Below are 18,977 nucleotides of genomic sequence, written 5' to 3' on the forward strand. Positions count from 1 at the left end.
AATAATCTATCAACACTTCATTTGTAATCAAGGTATTTTTTAACATAAGAAGAAAGGAGGGAATGGTGCGGGGGTAATTAACAGAGTTCTCTACAACATCTAAATCTAAGAAGAATCTTAGACAAAGGAATAGAGGACCGTGCTACTTTAAATTTTTCATACAGGTGAAAAATTATTTCAGACGTTAGAAATGACTTATTGATCTTAATTACAAGTTTAAAAATAATTCCACCTGTTAACCAAGAAAAATAATATGTTCAGGTATTATATTAAAAATCCCACCCAGTAAATATTTGAGCCTGTGCCATATGCACAGCACTGTGTTGGGCCGTATGAGAGATATAAAGATATGACACACATTCCCTGCCTTCAAGAAATTTCTAAACAGTGATTCTTGGCATTACACTTTTTGCTTTATAAAACTCTTTCACAGCTATTATTTCTTGTGAAATTCATAACTGTGCATTAGGCAGAGGAAATTTTTATCTGATGAAGAGGTTGAGGGTAGCAGAATCTGTTGACTCCGGCCCCTCTGGCCTTTACCACTTCAGTGTCCATTTCTTTGCCTGAGGGCTGCTCTGTCCCTGTGTGGCCAGGGCACTCTGGAAGTGCCTGGGAATTAACAACCTCCCACCCCAGCAGCCTTCACCTCGTGACTGGCGGGATTTGTTATACAGATACCCCAGCCCTCTTGGCCCTCAGATGGGATAAATTTGAGGCCTGTGCTTTACACAGCTTCCCAGAGTTTTCCCATGGGACTATACTCCAGTCATTAGCAGTGGTAGCTGGCTTGACACCGCACCCTTTATTGACTGCTTTCCCTTCTTTGTCTCACTTCCCCACCTCCTACTGGTGTTTCCTGCATCCCTTAGATAAACTATTTGCACTAAAATCCTTGTCTTAAGGTTCTGGTGGGCATTTCCACTAGGTTATTTCCCCAAATACTTGCCCCTCAGCTAAAGTGCTTGGTTCGATGGGTAGGCACATGATTCAAGCCAGTTAGAATCCTTCCCAAGGAATTTCATCCAATCTGAAACAGGGAGAAATGAGCTCTCTTCCCTCTTTTATGCTTCATTTTGTTTGAGTATCAGTCTATTTCCAGTGGCAGTATCTGGCACTAAGTAGGAACTTAGTATTTGTAAGATATTTAATGAATCCAATTCCTTCAATTTCTTTGCTGCCAGCCTACATTGGTCATTAGCCATTAATTTAACAATGTATGCAACACTGTGGTTAAAGCATATCATGTGTCACAGCATGTTACAGTACTTAAGAGCATAGACTCAGGAGCCAGGTTGCTTGAGATGTGAACTCTCCCAATTGCCAGTTGTTTGTGCTGGTTATTTGTCTCTTGTCTCTCAGTTCCATTCTCATTCTTTCACTCTCTCCTCTATATCACAAGGTACTGCAATCCTAAAAAACACTTTTCAGATTCACTGACCAGTTGGTTTCCAGTTCAGTTCTACTAATGGGAGATTTTACGGCAAGAGGATGGAAGGCATTTTTTCTTTTCTTCTGGGTCCAGTAGCCTTGGTAGTGCTGTGCTCTTCTACCCTGGTTCCAGGAGTGGCCAGAGTGGGGTGAAGGCTTCTAGCTAGGAAGCTAGCAGAGATATTTCTAATAACACAACAGTTATGTTCCAAAAGCTTCAGAAGTGCTGCATTTGTGGGCTTTGGATAATGCTACTTCCCTTTTGCTCTCCCTGTCTAGGCCGATAGTTCTTCTTGTTCAATATTAATATCAATAATATAGGCCGGGCGCGGTGGCTCACGCCTGTAATCCTAGCACTCTGGGAGGCCGAGGCGGGCGGATTGCTCGAGGTCAGGAGTTCAAAACCAGCCTGAGCAAGACCCCGTCTCTACTAAAAATAGAAAGAAATTAATTGGACAATTAAAAATATATATACAAAAAAATTAGCCGGGCATGGTGGCACATGCCTGTAGTCCCAGCTACTTGGGAGGCTGAGACAGGAGGATCGCCTGAGCCCAGGAGTTTGAGGTTGCTGTGAGCTAGGCTGACGCCATGGCACTCACTCTAGCCTGGGCAACAAAGTGAGACTCTGTCTCAAAAAAAAAAAAAAAATATCAATAATATAAAAGTTATATCTGGATAATAATACCTTCCCCCTTTTGTTCCTCCAGCCCTTCCAGCACTTTTGTAACAATTCCCTTGATAATCAAGGTAATAATATTCTCTCTGAAATACTCAAAGTGATATTTGTTTTCCTGATTGAACACTGACAATGTGACTTTGGGAAAGTAACTTTTTTTTTTTTTTACCTCAGTTACTTCTATGAAACAAGGATAAAAATAGTATACCTATCTCAGTGGTATTATTATGAGGATTCAATGAGTTAGTATTTTTAGAGCACTTAGAATATTTCCTGGAACAAACACTATGCTTGTTGAATAAATGATATTGTGCATCATTCTGTATTGTTAAATATATGTGATCTCAGCCATAAAGTTTATAAAATCGAATCTCTCTCTCCATAAGTTTATCACCTTGTACAATCAGCCCCTGTCCTCCCTTGTCATTAATGTTTATAACCATCACTTCTCTACCTGTGTCCTCTTATGCCTCAGTCTTCTCCCTTATTCATCTCTTCTCTCCTAAGTCAGCAATGCATGCTTTTCAGTCTTTCTCTCACTCACTTCAGGCATAAAATAGACATTTTGGAGGTCCAAAGGTTTAAATGTTCTTATGAGCTATTGTATTTTGGGAGGCTGCAGTGGTGAGAGGGCAGGTGAGGTGGAAAGCAGCCCTGGCAGTGGGAGACAATAGGTTATATTAGATCCTAAGGATGAATCCAGACTCTTCTGAGTAGGCTGTTGGGGACCTCATGTAGGAGAAAGGCCTAAGAAATACAGATTCTTTTGATTCAATTTTGTCCACCTTAAGATCATTTTACAGTTGTATTAAGTTACTTCACTGACTTCTGTGTTTGGATTTTGAGAATAGATTTATTTTGATTCTCATATTCAGCAGACTCAGATTCCAGGGTTACATTTACCCCATTCTCAAGCTCCTTGAGAACAAAAAACCTCAAAACAAACAAACAAAACAATGTGAGCATGGGATAGGCCTACATGTTACTGAATAAATTTTGCTGTGTCTGTGCAAGGTTTGGATCATTGTCCAGAGAATTGGTTACAGAAATTCCTAGAATGACTGTTGAAGTTTTCAACAAAGTAAGATCACTTCTTCAATTTTTATTGTCCTTTAAAATTTCAGCTAATTCTACTAGATACAGAATATTGTCCTTTATTAATTAGTCCAATCTTCAACTATGCATAAGTGTATCTTTCAGTTTAATTAGAATTCTAGGCTTTAAAATTAGATGGATATTTTGAAAACTACATCTGAAAACTACATGTGAAAATTTTGTATTGTTTGTGAATATATTTTTAAATACAAACTACCAAGCTCAGTAACAAAATTACTTAAGAGAATAATGTAAATATGTGTCCTTTACATTTATGAGTATTTATACCATGCAATTTTAAGTCATTGTCTAACTATCATTGGCTTGATATAAGATCAACACAGTATTAACATCTCACAAATTTACTTTAACTGGAAACACCTATATAAAAGCAGATAAAAAGGTATTTTCAAATGAAATCACAAAATAATTATTTTCCTAGTGTATGAAAGCAACAGATAGTCAGCTGAGTGTGGGCCAAATTAACAATTCGAGAGCTACTGACACTCTTAGCTACTATTTCCTAAACTAAATTAGCTGTATTCACTTTCTTTCAAATAATCCCTATTTTTTCACACTGTATTTTGAAGCTCTCATTGTTAAAGTCTAAATTATCCTTGACTATTTTGAATGCAGTGCTCTGTAAGTGGAAAAACAAGAAGTAATTGGCCTCTTTGAAACAGCTTTTTTATGGGATAATTTACATATCACAAATTTTACCCGTTGTGTTGGTTCAATGATTTTGAGTAAATTTATACAGTTGTGCAGCCGTCATCATAATCTAGTTTTAGAACATTTCCATCACCTGAAAAAGTTCCCTCGTGCCACTCTGCAGTCAGTCCCTGCTTTCGCCTCCAGCCCTATGGCAACCACTTTTCTGCTTCTATGTATTTGCCTTTTCTAGAATTTCATATAGATACAATCATACAATGTTTTTTGTCTGGCTTCTTTTACTCAGCATGTTTTTAAGGTTCATCTATGTTACAGCTTATATCAATGTTTAATCCTTTTTTTCCTATTCCTTTTTATTGATGAATAGTATTCCAGTGTATGGATATATCATATTTTTGTTTATTCTTTTCCCCAGTTGTGGTCATTTAAATTTTTTCCAGTTTTTGGCTATTACAAATAAAGCTACTATGAACTTCATTTGTGTACACTTTTTTTGTGGACATAGGTTTTCACTTCTCTTAGGCAGATGGCCAGGAGTGTTTAAATTTTGAGAAACTCCCAAACTGTTTTCCATAGTTACTGCCATTTTACATTCCCATTAGTGTCATATGAGTGTTCCAATTTTTCAACATCTTCACCAACATTTCTATTATCTTTTTGTTTATAGCCATCCTAGTGAATGAGAAGTGGTATCTTACTGTGGCTTTACTTTGAATTTCCCTAATGACTAATGATGTTAAACACATTTCATGTGCTTAGTAGCCATCAGTCATTGGTTTTTTAGCATAGACTAATTTAAGAGCTGGTATCCTGTATGCAGGAGAATGAAGTTTTGCAAAGATACATATCTAATATATATGTATATATACACATACTTATGTAACTAGCACATCATCAGGGTATAGCATGCTTGGCTTCTTACAGTTTAACACAAATATTACTTTTACCACTTTCTGAACAATGAAAGACCCTTACGACTATTTAACTCCACTTATTCCTCTAACCCTTTTTGCTACTGTCATATATACATTCTACTTCCACATGTTAGAAAAACCGACAAGACATTATTGCTGTTTTAAGCAAGTATTACTCTTTAAAAATTTACATAACTACCCTCATTTATGCTTTTTTTCTCCTCCTGAGGATTTAAGATCATTTTCTTTAAGCAGGGTTCCTGGCAGTAAATTCACTCAGTTTTTTTTTTTTTTTTGAGACAGAGTCTCGCTTTGTTGTCCAGGCTAGAGTGAGTGCCGTGGCTTCAGCCTAGCTCACAGCAACCTCAAACTCCTGGGCTCGAGTGATCCTTCTGCCTCAGCCTCCCGAGTAGCTGGGACTACAGGCATGAGCCACCATGCCCGGCTAATTTTTTATATATATATCAGTTGGCCAATTAATTTCTTTCTATTTATAGTAGAGACGGGGTCTCGCTCTTGCTCAGGCTGGTTTTGAACTCCTGACCTTGAGCAATCCGCCCGCCTCGGCCTCCCAAGAGCTAGGATTACAGGCGTGAGCCACAGCGCCCGGCCACTCAGTTTTGTTTGTCCAGAAAAATCTTCATTTTGTCTGAAGTCTTGAAATTTCTCCTGAATATATAATAAAACTCAAGGTTAGCATTTTTTTTCTTCAGCAATTTAAAGATGCCATTCTATGGTCTTCTGGTTTTCATAGTTCTGTTGAAGAGTCAGTATTCAGACTTATTGTTGCCCTTTGGAGTTTACTGTGTTTTTTTCCCTCTAGTTCCTTTTAAGATTTTCTGCCTTTACTTTTTAGCACTTTTTATTATTATGCGCTCCATATGATATCTTCTACTAGAGAGGGTTTGACCTTTGCTATAGTCTACCTATTGCTAATAGGTAGAAGAATAAGGGGTTGATTATCTCAATCCAATGAGGAATTGAGCTGTGTCCAATCTGGCCTGTAAAGTTTTAGTGGGACCTAGTTCACCCATGGATCACTCCTGTTCCCTGGACATTGTGGTCTCTGTTTCCTTAGCCCTGAAAGACTATGAAAAATTCATTTTTGTTCTTTGAGGATTTTGAATTTGCGTCTCTACATTCCTGCCTACACAGCTTCAAAATATGGCAGATATCTCCAGGAAGAGACAGTCATGTGTTTATGACAGACCCCTCCCTCCAGCTAGACTTTTGTTTACTAAGCACCATGAAATTCTGGGAGATTCCACTGTGTCTTAGAAGGTTCTGGCACAACTTTCTAGTTTCGCATACCACTTCAGAATTCAGCCAAGCCATGGAAGATAGGCCATTATGTATATTTAGGGGACCTCTACCTTCCAACTCATTGAGTTAACCCAACACAACTGCCAAATGTTTGCTGGATTCTTTTTCCCTTAGTCAAAGTCCTTCTACCAGGCCAAGTCAGTTAGAGCCTCAGTTCTATACCTAAAATCTACAAAATGTTTTTAAAAGTCATCAGCACATCTAGAAAGGGCTCTTCCCTGTCTGGAATCTTAATTTGAGTTATTTTCTGATTGCCTCAACAGATCTCCAATGTATTTAAAAACATGATTTTTGCAACTTGTCTTTTGTTTTTTTCTAATCGTAGCACTGGAGGCTTTTAGGAGTAAATAAGTTGTGTTCTTTTTGGTAGACATTTAGTTTATCTTGATTCACAAAAATAGGTTCTTAAAAAACAAAACCAAAATAACTTTGACTATTACCATTTTCATTCAAATATTAGCAGCAGAATGAAGGGTTTTCGTTTTTCTTAACCTGCATTTCCACTTCTTCAGAAATATAATATTGAACCACATCACTAAATTGAATTTCTGTAGTGAATATACAGTTAGGCCTCAGACTCAGTGATCTACCCACAAGTGGATGTGCCCGTTTGATAAAACTTCAGTATGCTTATCCTTCCACTCTCATCACCTTTCAAACAACTTGAAAATGTTTAAACTCTAAGATTCATCTTTGAGAAACTATGTGCAGAGTAATGGTTTTCAGTTTTTTACATTAACTATGCAACTCAAGAAAATAATTATATGCAACTAACTTTATATAAAGTACACTTAATTTTGTTTAACTATATGAGTTAATCAATAATAACAGATAATTATTGACAATTTATTATTTATTGCTTTGCAGGGAAAAGGTTTACCAAAAAATGTATATGATAGTCTTTTTCCATCAGTGTTTTCCAGTTTGGTTTGATATCCACAGATTATGAAAAGTCCAAATTTTGGGGAAAACTGATTGTATAAATGATAGAAATTCCAATAACTAGCATAATACTGATCATTTTTACATCATCCTACCAGATTGACACTGCTGTAGATACATTTCAGTTTATCAACAGAATGGCTATTTATAGGTATAGGATAGGGGACTACGTTGGAAATAGCTTCTCTAACTTATAATTAGGTTATTGCTAAATGCTTGTTTTATAATTTATGAGATGCTGAACTTAGGCAAAGTTTAGCAAATAAAGTGATACACTGATATCATCTAGGGGTAAAGGTTGGTAAGATCATTTTAATGAAAGAATAAGATGACTGACCAATATTGTGTAATCTAAACTTTAATCTACATAGTTTATATTGGGTAGTTATCTACTCTTAATTCATCAAACACTGTTTTGGAATAAATGGACTCAAAACTAATTGATACTCTCATAGCCAAAGGATTTCCTAGGACTTAAAGTCACTTGTCTCTTTCAATTTAATTATAATCTCCTGACTACATAAGTTAAAATATATTTATTTTCTCATACTATGATCACATAGTCACAGAATTATAGATCATCTGATTTAAGAGCCAAATGGTACCTTGCAGATTATCCCCCAAACTTCAATGTACAGTTTGTTAATCAAAGGCCTAGAAATGCTAAGTGAACTAACTGTTCAAAACCAGAAGTCCTTACTGGCTTTTCACTTACACATTTTTTTAAAATGAAGAACATTAACGTATTCCTCCTTATCATCTTTTAGAAAGATGCATCATTTTAATAGCAATAAATTTGTGTAATTATTTTTAGAAGACATAAAATTGATGTATTCTTAAAAAAATAGCTTTAAAGCTCTTTTAGAAATAGAATCTTATTTTCCCATTTAGGACTACAACAAGATTTGAAATACAATGAGAAAGACTTTTATTATTACATTTTCATGACACATTTTAGTTTTCTGATAAAGTCATAATAGTATGCCAAATAATTCCCAGGGTAGTGAATCAGGCCTCATTTTTTGGTATGTATTTAATCCATCTTTTCAGAATTATGTTTAGGACTAGTTTTTTCTGTGCTACCAGCTTTTGTATATATTTTTCACAAAAAATAAGGTTGTTCTGTAACCAACTATATAGATCTCAGCTAAACTTCATTTCATTTGTCACTTTACTGTGCTTACCTCTAGGTAAGGATATACGGTATTAGAGTGAAGTCTTGGCAGTGACGTAAAAGGCAGATTAAATATAGAAATGTTTTCCTGTTGTGATAGAGAAAAGAATGGAAATTGGAATCAGCAGGGTTGGTTCCTTCTGAGAGAAGGTAAAAAAGGAAAGATCTGTTCTAGACCTTTCTCTTTGACTTGTAGATGGCCATCTTCTTCCTGTGCCTTTTCATATTGTCTTATCTCTACGCCTATCTCTGTATCCAAATTTCCCCTTTTTATAAGGACACCAGTCATTTTGGATTAGGAGCTCACTCTACTCCACTATGAGCTCATCTTAACTAATTACATCTGCATTCACCCTATTCCCAAGTAAGATCATCTTCTGAGGCACTAGGTGTTAGTTAGGAATTCAATATGTGAAGTTGGGGGCAAGGGACACAATTCAACCCATAACCCTTAAGTCGGCCTAGCATTCACTGTTAGCTTGCCTTATGGTCCTTTGCCTCTCCTACCCATCAACAATTGAGAAGTGATTTAAAAACCTTTCTGAAAAATAGCATGTCAAATACAATCAATTGGTAGTGCAAGTGATAGAAAGTCCAAGGATCATGATTCTTAGAAAGTAGAAGGGTTAGAATAGAATCCAGAATTTAGTTAGTAGCTGATTTTGAACAAATCCACTATTTGCATTATAGTGACATAAAAAAAAAGGTTGTGAAACCATTCTATTAAATTACATAAACAATGCAAAATTCCTCAAGTAAAACTTTAGTGAACGTTAAAAAGTTCGTTAATTTGTAGTGAGATTATGCATGTAAATAAGTGATATCATATCTGTTACCGATCTCCCTCTAGCTTTGGAGTCACAGAAAAGAACCCAGTGGGCCAGGCACAGTGGCTCACACCTGTAATCCTAGCACTCTGGGAGACCAAGATGGGAGGATCCCCTGAGCTTAGGAGTTCGAAACTAGCCTGAGCAAGATGGAGATCTAAAGATCGTGTCTACTAAAAAAATAGAAATTAGCTGGACAACCGAAAAAATAGAAAAAAATATTAGCTGGGTGTGGTGGCAGCACCTCTAGTTCCAGCTAAGAGAAGAGAAAAAAAAAGAAAAGAACACAGTGAATTGCTTTCTAACTTATAAACCGGAGCTCATTTATACCACGCCATAGACACTGCCATCTAACATGGAAATCTAATTATTTCACTCTCTCCCATGTTTGTTAGTGGTTCCTTTGCCTATAGGATAAAGACTTAAATTCCTTTGTAAGCTGCCAGTCCAGCATCATCACTAAGCTTCTATAATACTGAACTACTAGTTGATCCGTAAACAAGTCAGGCTCTCTCAAAGGCCTGTTTTGTTTTGTTTTTTTATCTCCTCTGCTCTACATCCTTCATTTCAATTCTACTCAAATGTTACTTTCATTGAAGGCTTTCCCTACTTCCCTACAGTCTTACATGATTGATTGTCTTATGCTCCCATTATTGAAAAATTTTAATTATTATGTGTACTGCTGTTCCCTATTTTTGTCTCCTTCTACACCATAAATTTTCTGAGGGCATAGACTATGACTTTTCATCTTTATATTTCTTCTGCTAAGCTCAGTGATTGGCATAATTAGTAAATAGTTCTCGAATGCCAAATTTTTATTTAAGTACGACTTATTTATGCTGCAGTTTTTAAAAAAAAAGAATATATTTTAAAAACATATGGTTCATGCCCACCCAGGGACACCAAATAAAATAAGAATATACAATTTAATACAGTTAAAATACATTTTAAAAGTATAATGCATTAGTGATCTGTTTATTGCTATTGAATAAAGTAGTATGATTTATTGTTAATTTGGATTTGTGTGCTTTTATAGTATATTTGTAACTGTGATTTTGTAGAGATATAGAAGATTCAGGCAGACAGAAGAATGTTATAAACCAAAGATTATGATTAATAAAATTCTGGGACCCTTAAATACAAGAAAATACATTTTTTTTCTTTCTGAAAAACTGCCACTTTATTATTTTATTGTCGTAAAACAAGTTACCATTTTAACCATTCTTAAGTGTACAGTTCACTGGCATTGAGTACTTTCACAATGTTCGGCAACCGCTACCCATTTCTAAGGAAAATGCATTTTTTCAAATCTCGTTTTTATTAATAAATCTAGATAAAGAACTGCTGGTTCTTAAGTACTATTGAGTATGATGACCACACACAAACCAAGCAGGAGCACAGCCTAACAAATGCCGGTGAACTTACTGAAAAATTAAGACAGAATACTTAAAATCTATTGAAGCCGTCATCGCAACCTATGGGCCAATAATAAGGTGTGCGAAGCCCCTCAAAACTAAATGCAACACAGAAGCAGCATACTAACACGTCAATCAAAGTCCTCCTACCTTGGAACAAGCAGCACGTGAGGCTGGTGAGCGGCAAGGCAAGGTAGCTTTGGTGCGCTCTCACTAGATTTTAAAACAGGTCCTAAACGCGGCAAAATGTGGCTGTAGGCAGTTTGGCGAATATATGCGACTGGGGGTGGGACGGGGAGCACCGCTGTTTCCGTGGGATCCTCGGTTTGTAACAACTATCACGCTAGAAGGACTGCCCGCGAATGCCGCGGCGAAGGCTAAGCCAGCCGGAGGCGGGCAGGCGCCCGGCCGGGGTGCGGGGTCCCCGGCGCTCCCGGCCCGCTGCGGGGCGGGGGCTGGGGAGAGGCCGCCGCCGCCCCTTCGGGACCCGAGGGCGCCCTTGTTTACCTCCGGCATTTGACACCCGAGACAAAGAGGGAAGGGAGGAGGAGGAGGGACCCCGAGTTAAAGTCCCCGGGCGGGAAGCGCCCCGCTTGGAGACGGTTTTGCAACACCTCACGGGACGCGGGAACCGCTGCCCCCGCCCCTTTCCGAGGCCCCGGGCCTCGTCTCCCTCAGGTCCCCCGCCAGGCTCAGCGACAAGCGGGGTGACCGGGTTCTCGCTCCGCCAGGCAAACTTCTCCGTCTCTCCCCGCATTATTCTCCCGACGGCGCGGGGAGACCCCGCAGGGCCTGAGCGCAGCGACTACAGCTCCCAGGAGCCAACGCTGCGGGCCGAGCTGGCGCGCAGGAGAGACAGGCCCAAGAGCGGTCGGAGGGAGTCAGGGCAGGCTCCTCGGTTACCTCACGCCAGCAAACCGAGCCGCCGCCATCGCCCAGCTCTGGAGAACAACCCCCCAGCTCCCCGACTTCGTATTTTTAAATCTGGCGGCACTTTCCCCCTCGAGCCAACCACTCCCACCGTCTACGGCCCTAGCCAGTCAGCGTGAGGCCCGCCATTTTTCAAACCCTTTTCCTGCCGCCAATCAGGATCGAGCAGTACATTCCTCTCCAGACCGGTTCTAACGGGTCTGGGAGTTAACGACCTGGGCGACCCACCGAACCTGCTAGGCTGGGGCTGGAGGGCCGGACCCAGAGAGACACTGACCAATCGTAAGCCACCGTGGTGAGGAGGCGGGGACTCTTCGAGTTTGAATAATCGTCGGGACCAATCAAGAAGGTGGGGGGTGTGGTCTGTGGCCGGCTCGTCAAGTTACCGTGGCGCGGAGAACTCTGCAAAACAAGAGGCTGAGGATTGCGTTAGAGATAAACCAGTTCTCGCCGGAGCTCGGGGAGGGAGCGTCGCTGTCGGCTCCGGCTGCTCTGCGGGACTCTGAGGAGAAGCTCGAGCAGGCAAGAATCCCCTCCGACTCCTCAGGACCGTGGGTCCGCTGTTCCCTCTTCCTCAGAGCCCGCCCCGCGGTCTCCGCTCGCTGGCTCTCGGGGCTCGGCCCGGCGGGCGGCGGGCGGAGTTGGGGTGCGGGCTGGTGAGGGCCGGGGCTGTGGGGGGCGGGCGGAAGGCGGGAAGCTCGCCGGGCCCGGTTCCAGGAGTTTTTTGAATGTCGGTCGCGAGGCGATTAGCGTAGTCTCCGAGCGCGGCTCGCGGCGTGGAAGGCGGGGGCATTTCTGTCAGGGAGCGGGTTTGGAGGGCGCCCGCGGCGTCCCGGGCCTCGGCGGCGGCGGCGGCATCTCGGGACCCGGGAGCAACTAGCGGAGCCGCGTGAGGGGCGCTCGGCCGCGGCGGTGCGGGCCGGGCCGGCAGGGCCGCGGGAGGCGAGCGCGGGCGGCCTGGGCGGCGGCGGCGCGGGCGGGGCGGGCGCGGGTTTGGGCGGGAAGCTGCGCCCCGCCGGTGCCCGCCCGGGCAGCCGCGGGCCCCGCGCCGACGCTCCGGCTCTCTCCCCGCCAGGTAGACGCCGTTCTGCCGCCATGGGCAAAGGAGACCCCAACAAGCCGAGGGGCAAGATGTCCTCCTATGCCTTCTTCGTGCAGACCTGCCGGGAAGAGCACAAGAAGAAGCACCCGGACTCTTCCGTCAACTTCGCCGAGTTCTCCAAGAAGTGTTCGGAGAGATGGAAGGTGAGGCCGGAATTCGGGTAGAGCCGAGGGTCTTCGGGTGTGTTTTCGGCTGGGGCCTTAAAGCGGGCAGCCGCTTGTAAGTTTAAACTTCGGGTGACTTACCCGGATTTCTTAAGAGATGGAAGCAGGCTACTTTAGGTTTTTTTCTTAGACTGCACAAGCTGTTAAATAAGGGAAACGTGGCCCTTAGAGAGGATCTTGGTGCTGGGCTTTGCACGGCTTACAGGTTTGCCGTATTTCTACTGCTTGTTTTATGCCCACAGACCATGTCTGCGAAGGAAAAGTCGAAGTTTGAAGATATGGCGAAAAGCGACAAAGCTCGCTATGACAGGGAGATGAAAAATTACGTTCCTCCCAAAGGTGATAAGAAAGGAAAGAAAAAGGATCCCAATGCTCCTAAAAGGCCACCGTAAGTCAGTTTTTTTTAATCAACCAAATTGCCCCTTGGACTTTTTCCTTCAGTTTATTAATTCTGCTGTTTCCTTTCAGATCTGCCTTCTTCCTGTTTTGCTCTGAACATCGCCCAAAGATCAAAAGTGAACACCCAGGCCTATCCATTGGGGATACTGCAAAAAAATTGGGTGAAATGTGGTCTGAACAGTCAGCCAAAGATAAACAACCGTATGAACAGAAGGCAGCTAAACTAAAGGAGAAGTATGAAAAGGTACATTGTCCTTTTCCCTTTTTAAAGCTGAGATTAAAATTAGGTGGATATTTTCTAAAGAAGTATGTTAGAAATAGGTATGAACTGTAGCAATTTGGGAAACGTAATCTTATATTAGTGGTTGTCACAGTTATGCTGTGAAAGGGCCTAATGAAAATTGTATACTGAAGCAACACCTTTTCTTTTGATGGAAACCAGTGTTTGTAGCACTGGTAGATTCTTGCATATAGATTCATTTGTAGTTACTGTTGTTATTATGAGTCTGCTTTTTAAAAATGGTGCAGCAAATATGTAGAATTGTGTCTAAAATGTGAAGTGGGGGCAGGACTGGCTACCTCTGAGGTAAAGGGATGTTGGTAGTGAAAGTACTGATACTGATCTAATGTTACCCCTGAACTTATACATCATAAACTTTTTAAAGCCTAGAGGGAACCAATACTCTTAAAACTGAATACCTTTTTAGACAGTAGTTAGGGTTATTGGTCAATAATCTTAGATTGTTTACAACAAAGTGGTTTTCACAGTTGAGTAATGATACCGGATGCTGATTTTATTTTTTGACAATATTTCAGGATATTGCTGCATACCGTGCCAAGGGCAAAAGTGAAGCAGGAAAGAAGGGCCCTGGCAGGCCAACAGGCTCAAAGAAGAAGAATGAACCAGAAGATGAGGAGGAAGAGGAGGAGGAGGAGGAAGATGAGGATGATGATGATGAAGAAGAAGACGAAGAATAAATGGCTATCCTGTAATGATGCGTATGGAGTGTGTGTGTATGCTCAGGCAATTGTTTTGCTAAGAATGTGAATTCAAGTGCAGCTCAATATTAGCTCAGTATAAAAACTGTACAGATTTTTTGTATAGCTGATAAGATTCTTTGTAGAGAAAATACTTTTACAAAAAATGCAGGTTGTAGCTTTTTGAGGGGCTACTACATACAGTTAGATTTTAAAGCTTCTGATTGTTGAATGTTCCTAAATATTTAATGGTTTCTTTAATTTCTTGACTTGTGTATGGTAGCACAGCAAACTGATAGGAATTAGTATCAATAGTAAATTTTGGGTTTTTTAGGATGTTGCATTTTGTTTTTTTAAAAAAATTTTGTAATAAAATTATGTATATTATTTCTATTGTCTTTTTCTTAATATGCTAAATTAACTTTCACTTAAAAAAAGCAATGGAGAAGTGTCAACTTTTTTGTATTTTTGCTTACAGTTGATTTAAAAAATGTGTTGAGGCTTAAAAGAAAACCAAACATGCCTATATTCCAAAGTGTTCTTTAAAAATCAATCTGGAATTCAGTGAACTTTAAAAATTAATCTGTGTAGTTTTACAGAAGGATATTTTTCTTGATATTTTCTCTGTTCATTTATTAGCTAACTTGTTCCTCAGGGTTTCGGTGTTTTCTTTTTAACTTAACACTTTGTTTTGGGTGGGAATTTCTCTTTATAAGGACAGGGATGTGAATCCATACCTAAAAGCACATAAACTTTAAAGAAAAATCACTAACAAGTTTAAATTTTCTTTTAAGTTGAACTAGTTCAGGAATACCAGGATAGATTTTGAATTAATCACCCCTTGTCTGTGGGTTATAAGACCCCCAGTGGACGCCTGAAACCACCCATAGTACCAAATTATATATACTGTTTTTTTCTTATATGTGCATAGCTATGGTAAAGTTTCATTTATAATTCAAACACAGTAAGCGATTAACAAAAATAAAATGGAACAGTTATAGCAATATACTGTAATACGTGACTGTAGTCTCAAAATATTTTTACTGCTGGTAACCAAAACTGCAGAAAGTGAAACTACAGTAAGGGAGGACTGCTGTATATCTTTTAAAAATCAGTTTGGTTTTAAGCTTTGAAATTCTGTTTAGCCTAAGAAAGTATTTGAGGTGGTTATGATATCCTATGACTAATTTAACTGAATTTCACTAGGGTTTGTGTTTACAGCAGAGGGCAGTTATTAAGAATGCTTGATTGAGGAAGAAGTTGCTAAAAACTATTATGAATAATTGTTAGGTTATTAGTGAAACTTGGCTATCTGTTGGCTAATTACTTACAGAAACAACCTATTGACAATTTTATAGTTAAACTTGACAATCTTGGTTACATATCAGGTTTTAAAATAGAAGTCAACATTACCCAACCATGGAAGTTTTGGTTGTCACTTATGTCATATTTGGTAAGGATGATTTTATTTCTTAAAACAAGAAATAGGAACCAAAGTTTTGTTAAATAGAATTCAGGTATTAGCATAATTACCAGAGCAAATGGACTCAAGTAAAGTTTTTAACATCTTTATGATTGCCCACTATTAATGTAATCCCAAACTTTGGGAAAGGCCTCCCAAAGCCATGAAAGAACTGTTAAGTTTGCCTATGTAAAAAATAAATCTCTACATTCAAATTTGGAGGTTTCACTGATCACAAAATGAAAACTAATTTTCAGTGTTTTCTAGTGTTAAATGACTTAATACTCTAAAACATTTGGGGTAAGGTATTTTAGAGACATATCTAGGTCTGAATCCCAGTTCCCTACCTTTACCAAATAAATGAAGTATGAACTTCAGTATAAATGCAGTATGAACTTTACCTCTGAGCTTACATCTCCCCATGGGGTCAATAGCTACTTCATGGTGTTTCAAGAGTCTCATGCTCTGACAGCCAGACTGGAGAGTCTTCACAGTGTTTAATGATGAGAATGTTAAAAGTATTTTGAAATGGTACCCAGTGTACAGAAGAGATGTTAAGAGTTTCTAAAATTGAAATAGAGTAATAGTCTGTTTCCTTAAGAATTTCTAAGTACATAAATTAGACCCTAGAGGCAGACCTATCTATTGGGTTCCTTGTCACCTTTTTGAGAGTCTTTGTGACTTTCGTTCTGTTCTCTATATCTTAAGTTTCTAAGCTAAGAACAACTGATTCTTTTAATCAAGAGCTGCTCCAGAACAGCCTCAGGATTTGAGATGGGTGCTGCCTGGCTCATGTTTGATATTCTGTAAGTATGGATCAAAATTGCAAATCTTGAAAGACTAAACCAGGAAATTCTCAATAAGACTTGGTGACTTCAAGGAGTGTATGTGTCAGAAAACACTGAAATGAAGGTAAGAATTAAGTGCTATCCCAGACCACCCACAATTAGGTGTGTTTGTGAAAATCTTTTTAAAGAATATGTAGTGGATTTTATATTTTTCCTTGATTCCTGGATACCTTGTTCTCAGGGGGCAATCTCAACAATGCAATAATTTATCCTTCAAGAAAGATGTAATCATAATACGTGTGTGCTTATTGGTATTACACACATGGAAGCTTACTATTAGTATGTATATTTTTCTCCTTAATTTCATCATTTTGGAGATCTCAGCACAATAGCTGTCACATTCTTTTAAATAAATTTAAATTTATTTAAATTAAATAAATACCTGCATAGTATCCCATTGAATAGATTATAATTTAACCAGTTCCCTAAGGATAATTATGTTGTTTGCATTTTTCCCTTAAAAATGTTGGTGTAAATATCCTTGTATGTGATTTCACACGTGAAAAAAGTCCTGTAAGTGGAGTAGCTGGGCCAATGGTCATGCACATTTAAAAATTTGCTGGTTAAAATAGCTAAAACTTATACTTAATATATACCAAAAACTCTTGTTCTTCTAAAATTGCTCTCAATAGAAATTGGACTAATGCTCCATAGCAGTGAATGTTTTGTAGTTCCTGTTTCCTCATCTCAGCAACTTAATAGTTCTCAAACTTAGTCTTTGTTAATTCTGATATATATATATAAATTGTTTTTCCTATTAGGAGTTTAATTATTTTTTATGTTTTAAGAGCCATTTGTGTTCTTTCCTATGGTCTTTTCTCATTGGTCTGTTTATTAATAGTTCATGTACATTAAGGAAAATGACCCTTTGTGCTTGTAAATATTTTTCTCTGTCATTTGTCTTTTGACTTTGTTTATGATGCTTTTTTCATACAGAGATTTCTTATTTTTATGTAGGCAAATTTATCAATTCTTTCCCTGATTTTTTTTGGTAGGCCTTCAAAGATTATAAAACTCAAAGACCATAAAAACAATTGTACTTTGGTTTCTTTTTTTAAAAAATTTAATTAAATCTTTGATCCTTCTGGAATTTATTTTGGTGCAGACTAAGGTGGGGGCTCAAATTTCTTTCCTAGTATCAGTCTTTCCTAGTATCAGTCACTACTTTTGTTTTTTTCATCTTTAAAAGCAGGGATGGGTTAGAAGATCCGAAGGTCCCTTAGGTAGCAAAGCACTCACTGTAAACTTGGCCAATAGATGGTAAGTATTTAGCCTTTTCACAGCATCATTTACTTTAAACAATAAATCATAAGCTTGTCTGAGAATAGTACAACATCTTAAACCTGACTTTTAATTACTATATATATCACTAAAAATGTTTTGCAAGGCAGTAGTGATTTTATTTCTTGGAGAATAGCAAGAAGAAAGCTAGAGGGGTTATTAGCCATTTCATAAGATTTAGTCATTTAAAAATGGAACTTCATACCCTTCTAGGATTAAGCATTTGGGGATTAGTTCTTCATTAGATTCTTATTAAGAGACTACTGACATTTTTAGGATATTTATTGACATCGGGAAATGCAAAGACATAGAGACTAGACAGGGAAAAGGGCTGGATGTGGTAAAGTGAAGGAGCATATAGGAAAATAAGCTCCCTAGGAGTTTGAGGCTGCAGTGAGCTATGATGACACCACTGCACTCTAGCCTGGGTGACGGCAAGATCCTATTCCAAAAAAAAAATGAGGGCAGTGAAATTTGTTTTTGTATATTGTTATACCCCTAGTGCCAAAAACATAGTGTTCTGTGTATATTGATAAGCATACTAATGCTCAGGATAAAAGGAACAGCCACTATGTAGCTTAGTCCTGTTGCTTGATGGAAGTATAGGTACAGGATTCTTAGATCTCCCAAATTTTCAAGTGAAAACAAATCTATGTTTAAAAAATTGTGAAATCTGAATTTTAAATACAGCACTGGCAGTGAATTCAAAATTTCGGGTCAAAGAACAAATGTTTATAGTAAAGATTCTACCCAAATGTCATCAGTATGTCACTTCTATATAAATTGTGTAGGTAAATAAAAGATTATTAATAGTAAGTTTACTTGAGTCAGACCTGTTGGCAAAGTTTATGTATACCTTACAGCTAAGCATTGTTTTTATAGTTAAGAAACCCTTCTTGCCCTGATAGGGAATTCAGCTTTTTATCCTGCAGTAAAGGTAAATATAGACAGGTTTCTTTATTTTCTTCTTCATGTCAGATGCATTACGTGCCAATGTCTCAACAAGGATTGAGGGAGGCACATCTCACACATGTGCATGAAAACCCAATCATCATTCTTATAAACTACAAAAAGATCTAGACAGATGTTTCAGTGGAACTTCATTGTGGTCCTGGGCCTTTATTCTTCAGGACTTAACAGTGCAGACTTCTTTTAATGAGCCTCATCCTAGGTATTACTACCTCTATAGAGTAGTGACTTAGGAGCACAACTAGACTGTCACATTAAAAGGAAAGAAAAATAACTTTTAAGCAGTATGTAGCATTACATTTAGGAATTGGAAATGGCCTTCATATCATTTAGTCCAGTCTCCTTTCTTGGAAGAAATGGCAACCAACTTGG

General features: G+C 38.9%; 1 protein-coding gene and 1 non-coding gene across 3 annotated transcripts; one reads left to right on the forward strand and one right to left on the reverse strand.

Annotated features, from left to right (window-relative positions):
- Positions 1-11,775: 11,775 nt before the first annotated feature.
- HMGB2 (high mobility group box 2) lies at positions 11,776-15,722 on the forward strand. 2 transcript variants are annotated; one of them, XM_012770678.3, is made up of 5 exons: positions 11,776-11,924; positions 12,478-12,647; positions 12,911-13,056; positions 13,137-13,311; positions 13,884-15,722. In XM_012770678.3, the coding sequence occupies exons 2-5, from the start codon at positions 12,498-12,500 to the stop codon at positions 14,043-14,045; spliced, it is 633 nt and encodes a 210-aa protein (XP_012626132.2). In that variant the 5' UTR covers positions 11,776-11,924; positions 12,478-12,497; the 3' UTR covers positions 14,046-15,722. The 2 variants fall into 2 exon arrangements, with proteins under 2 accessions (XP_012626132.2, XP_075866832.1); XM_076010717.1 differs by having other exon boundaries at positions 12,482-12,647.
- Positions 15,723-18,608: 2,886 nt separating this feature from the next.
- LOC142876824 (small nucleolar RNA U13) lies at positions 18,609-18,712 on the reverse strand. Its single transcript, XR_012923639.1, has one exon. It is a non-coding gene; the product is annotated as a small nucleolar RNA U13 (small nucleolar RNA).
- Between the last annotated feature and the right edge of the window lie 265 nt (positions 18,713-18,977).

The sequence above is a fragment of the Microcebus murinus genome, chromosome 15 (genome assembly GCF_040939455.1).
Source record: "Microcebus murinus isolate Inina chromosome 15, M.murinus_Inina_mat1.0, whole genome shotgun sequence".
NCBI lineage: Eukaryota > Metazoa > Chordata > Mammalia > Primates > Cheirogaleidae > Microcebus > Microcebus murinus.

Coding starts and splice junctions, on each gene's coding strand:
- HMGB2 (XM_012770678.3), top strand. CDS start 12,498: ATGGGCAAAGGAGACCCCAACAAGCCGAGGGGCAAGATGTCCTCCTAT. Junction 12,648..12,910: donor AGTGTTCGGAGAGATGGAAG/GTGAGGCCGGAA, acceptor TTATGCCCACAG/ACCATGTCTGCGAAGGAAAA. Junction 13,057..13,136: donor AATGCTCCTAAAAGGCCACC/GTAAGTCAGTTT, acceptor GTTTCCTTTCAG/ATCTGCCTTCTTCCTGTTTT.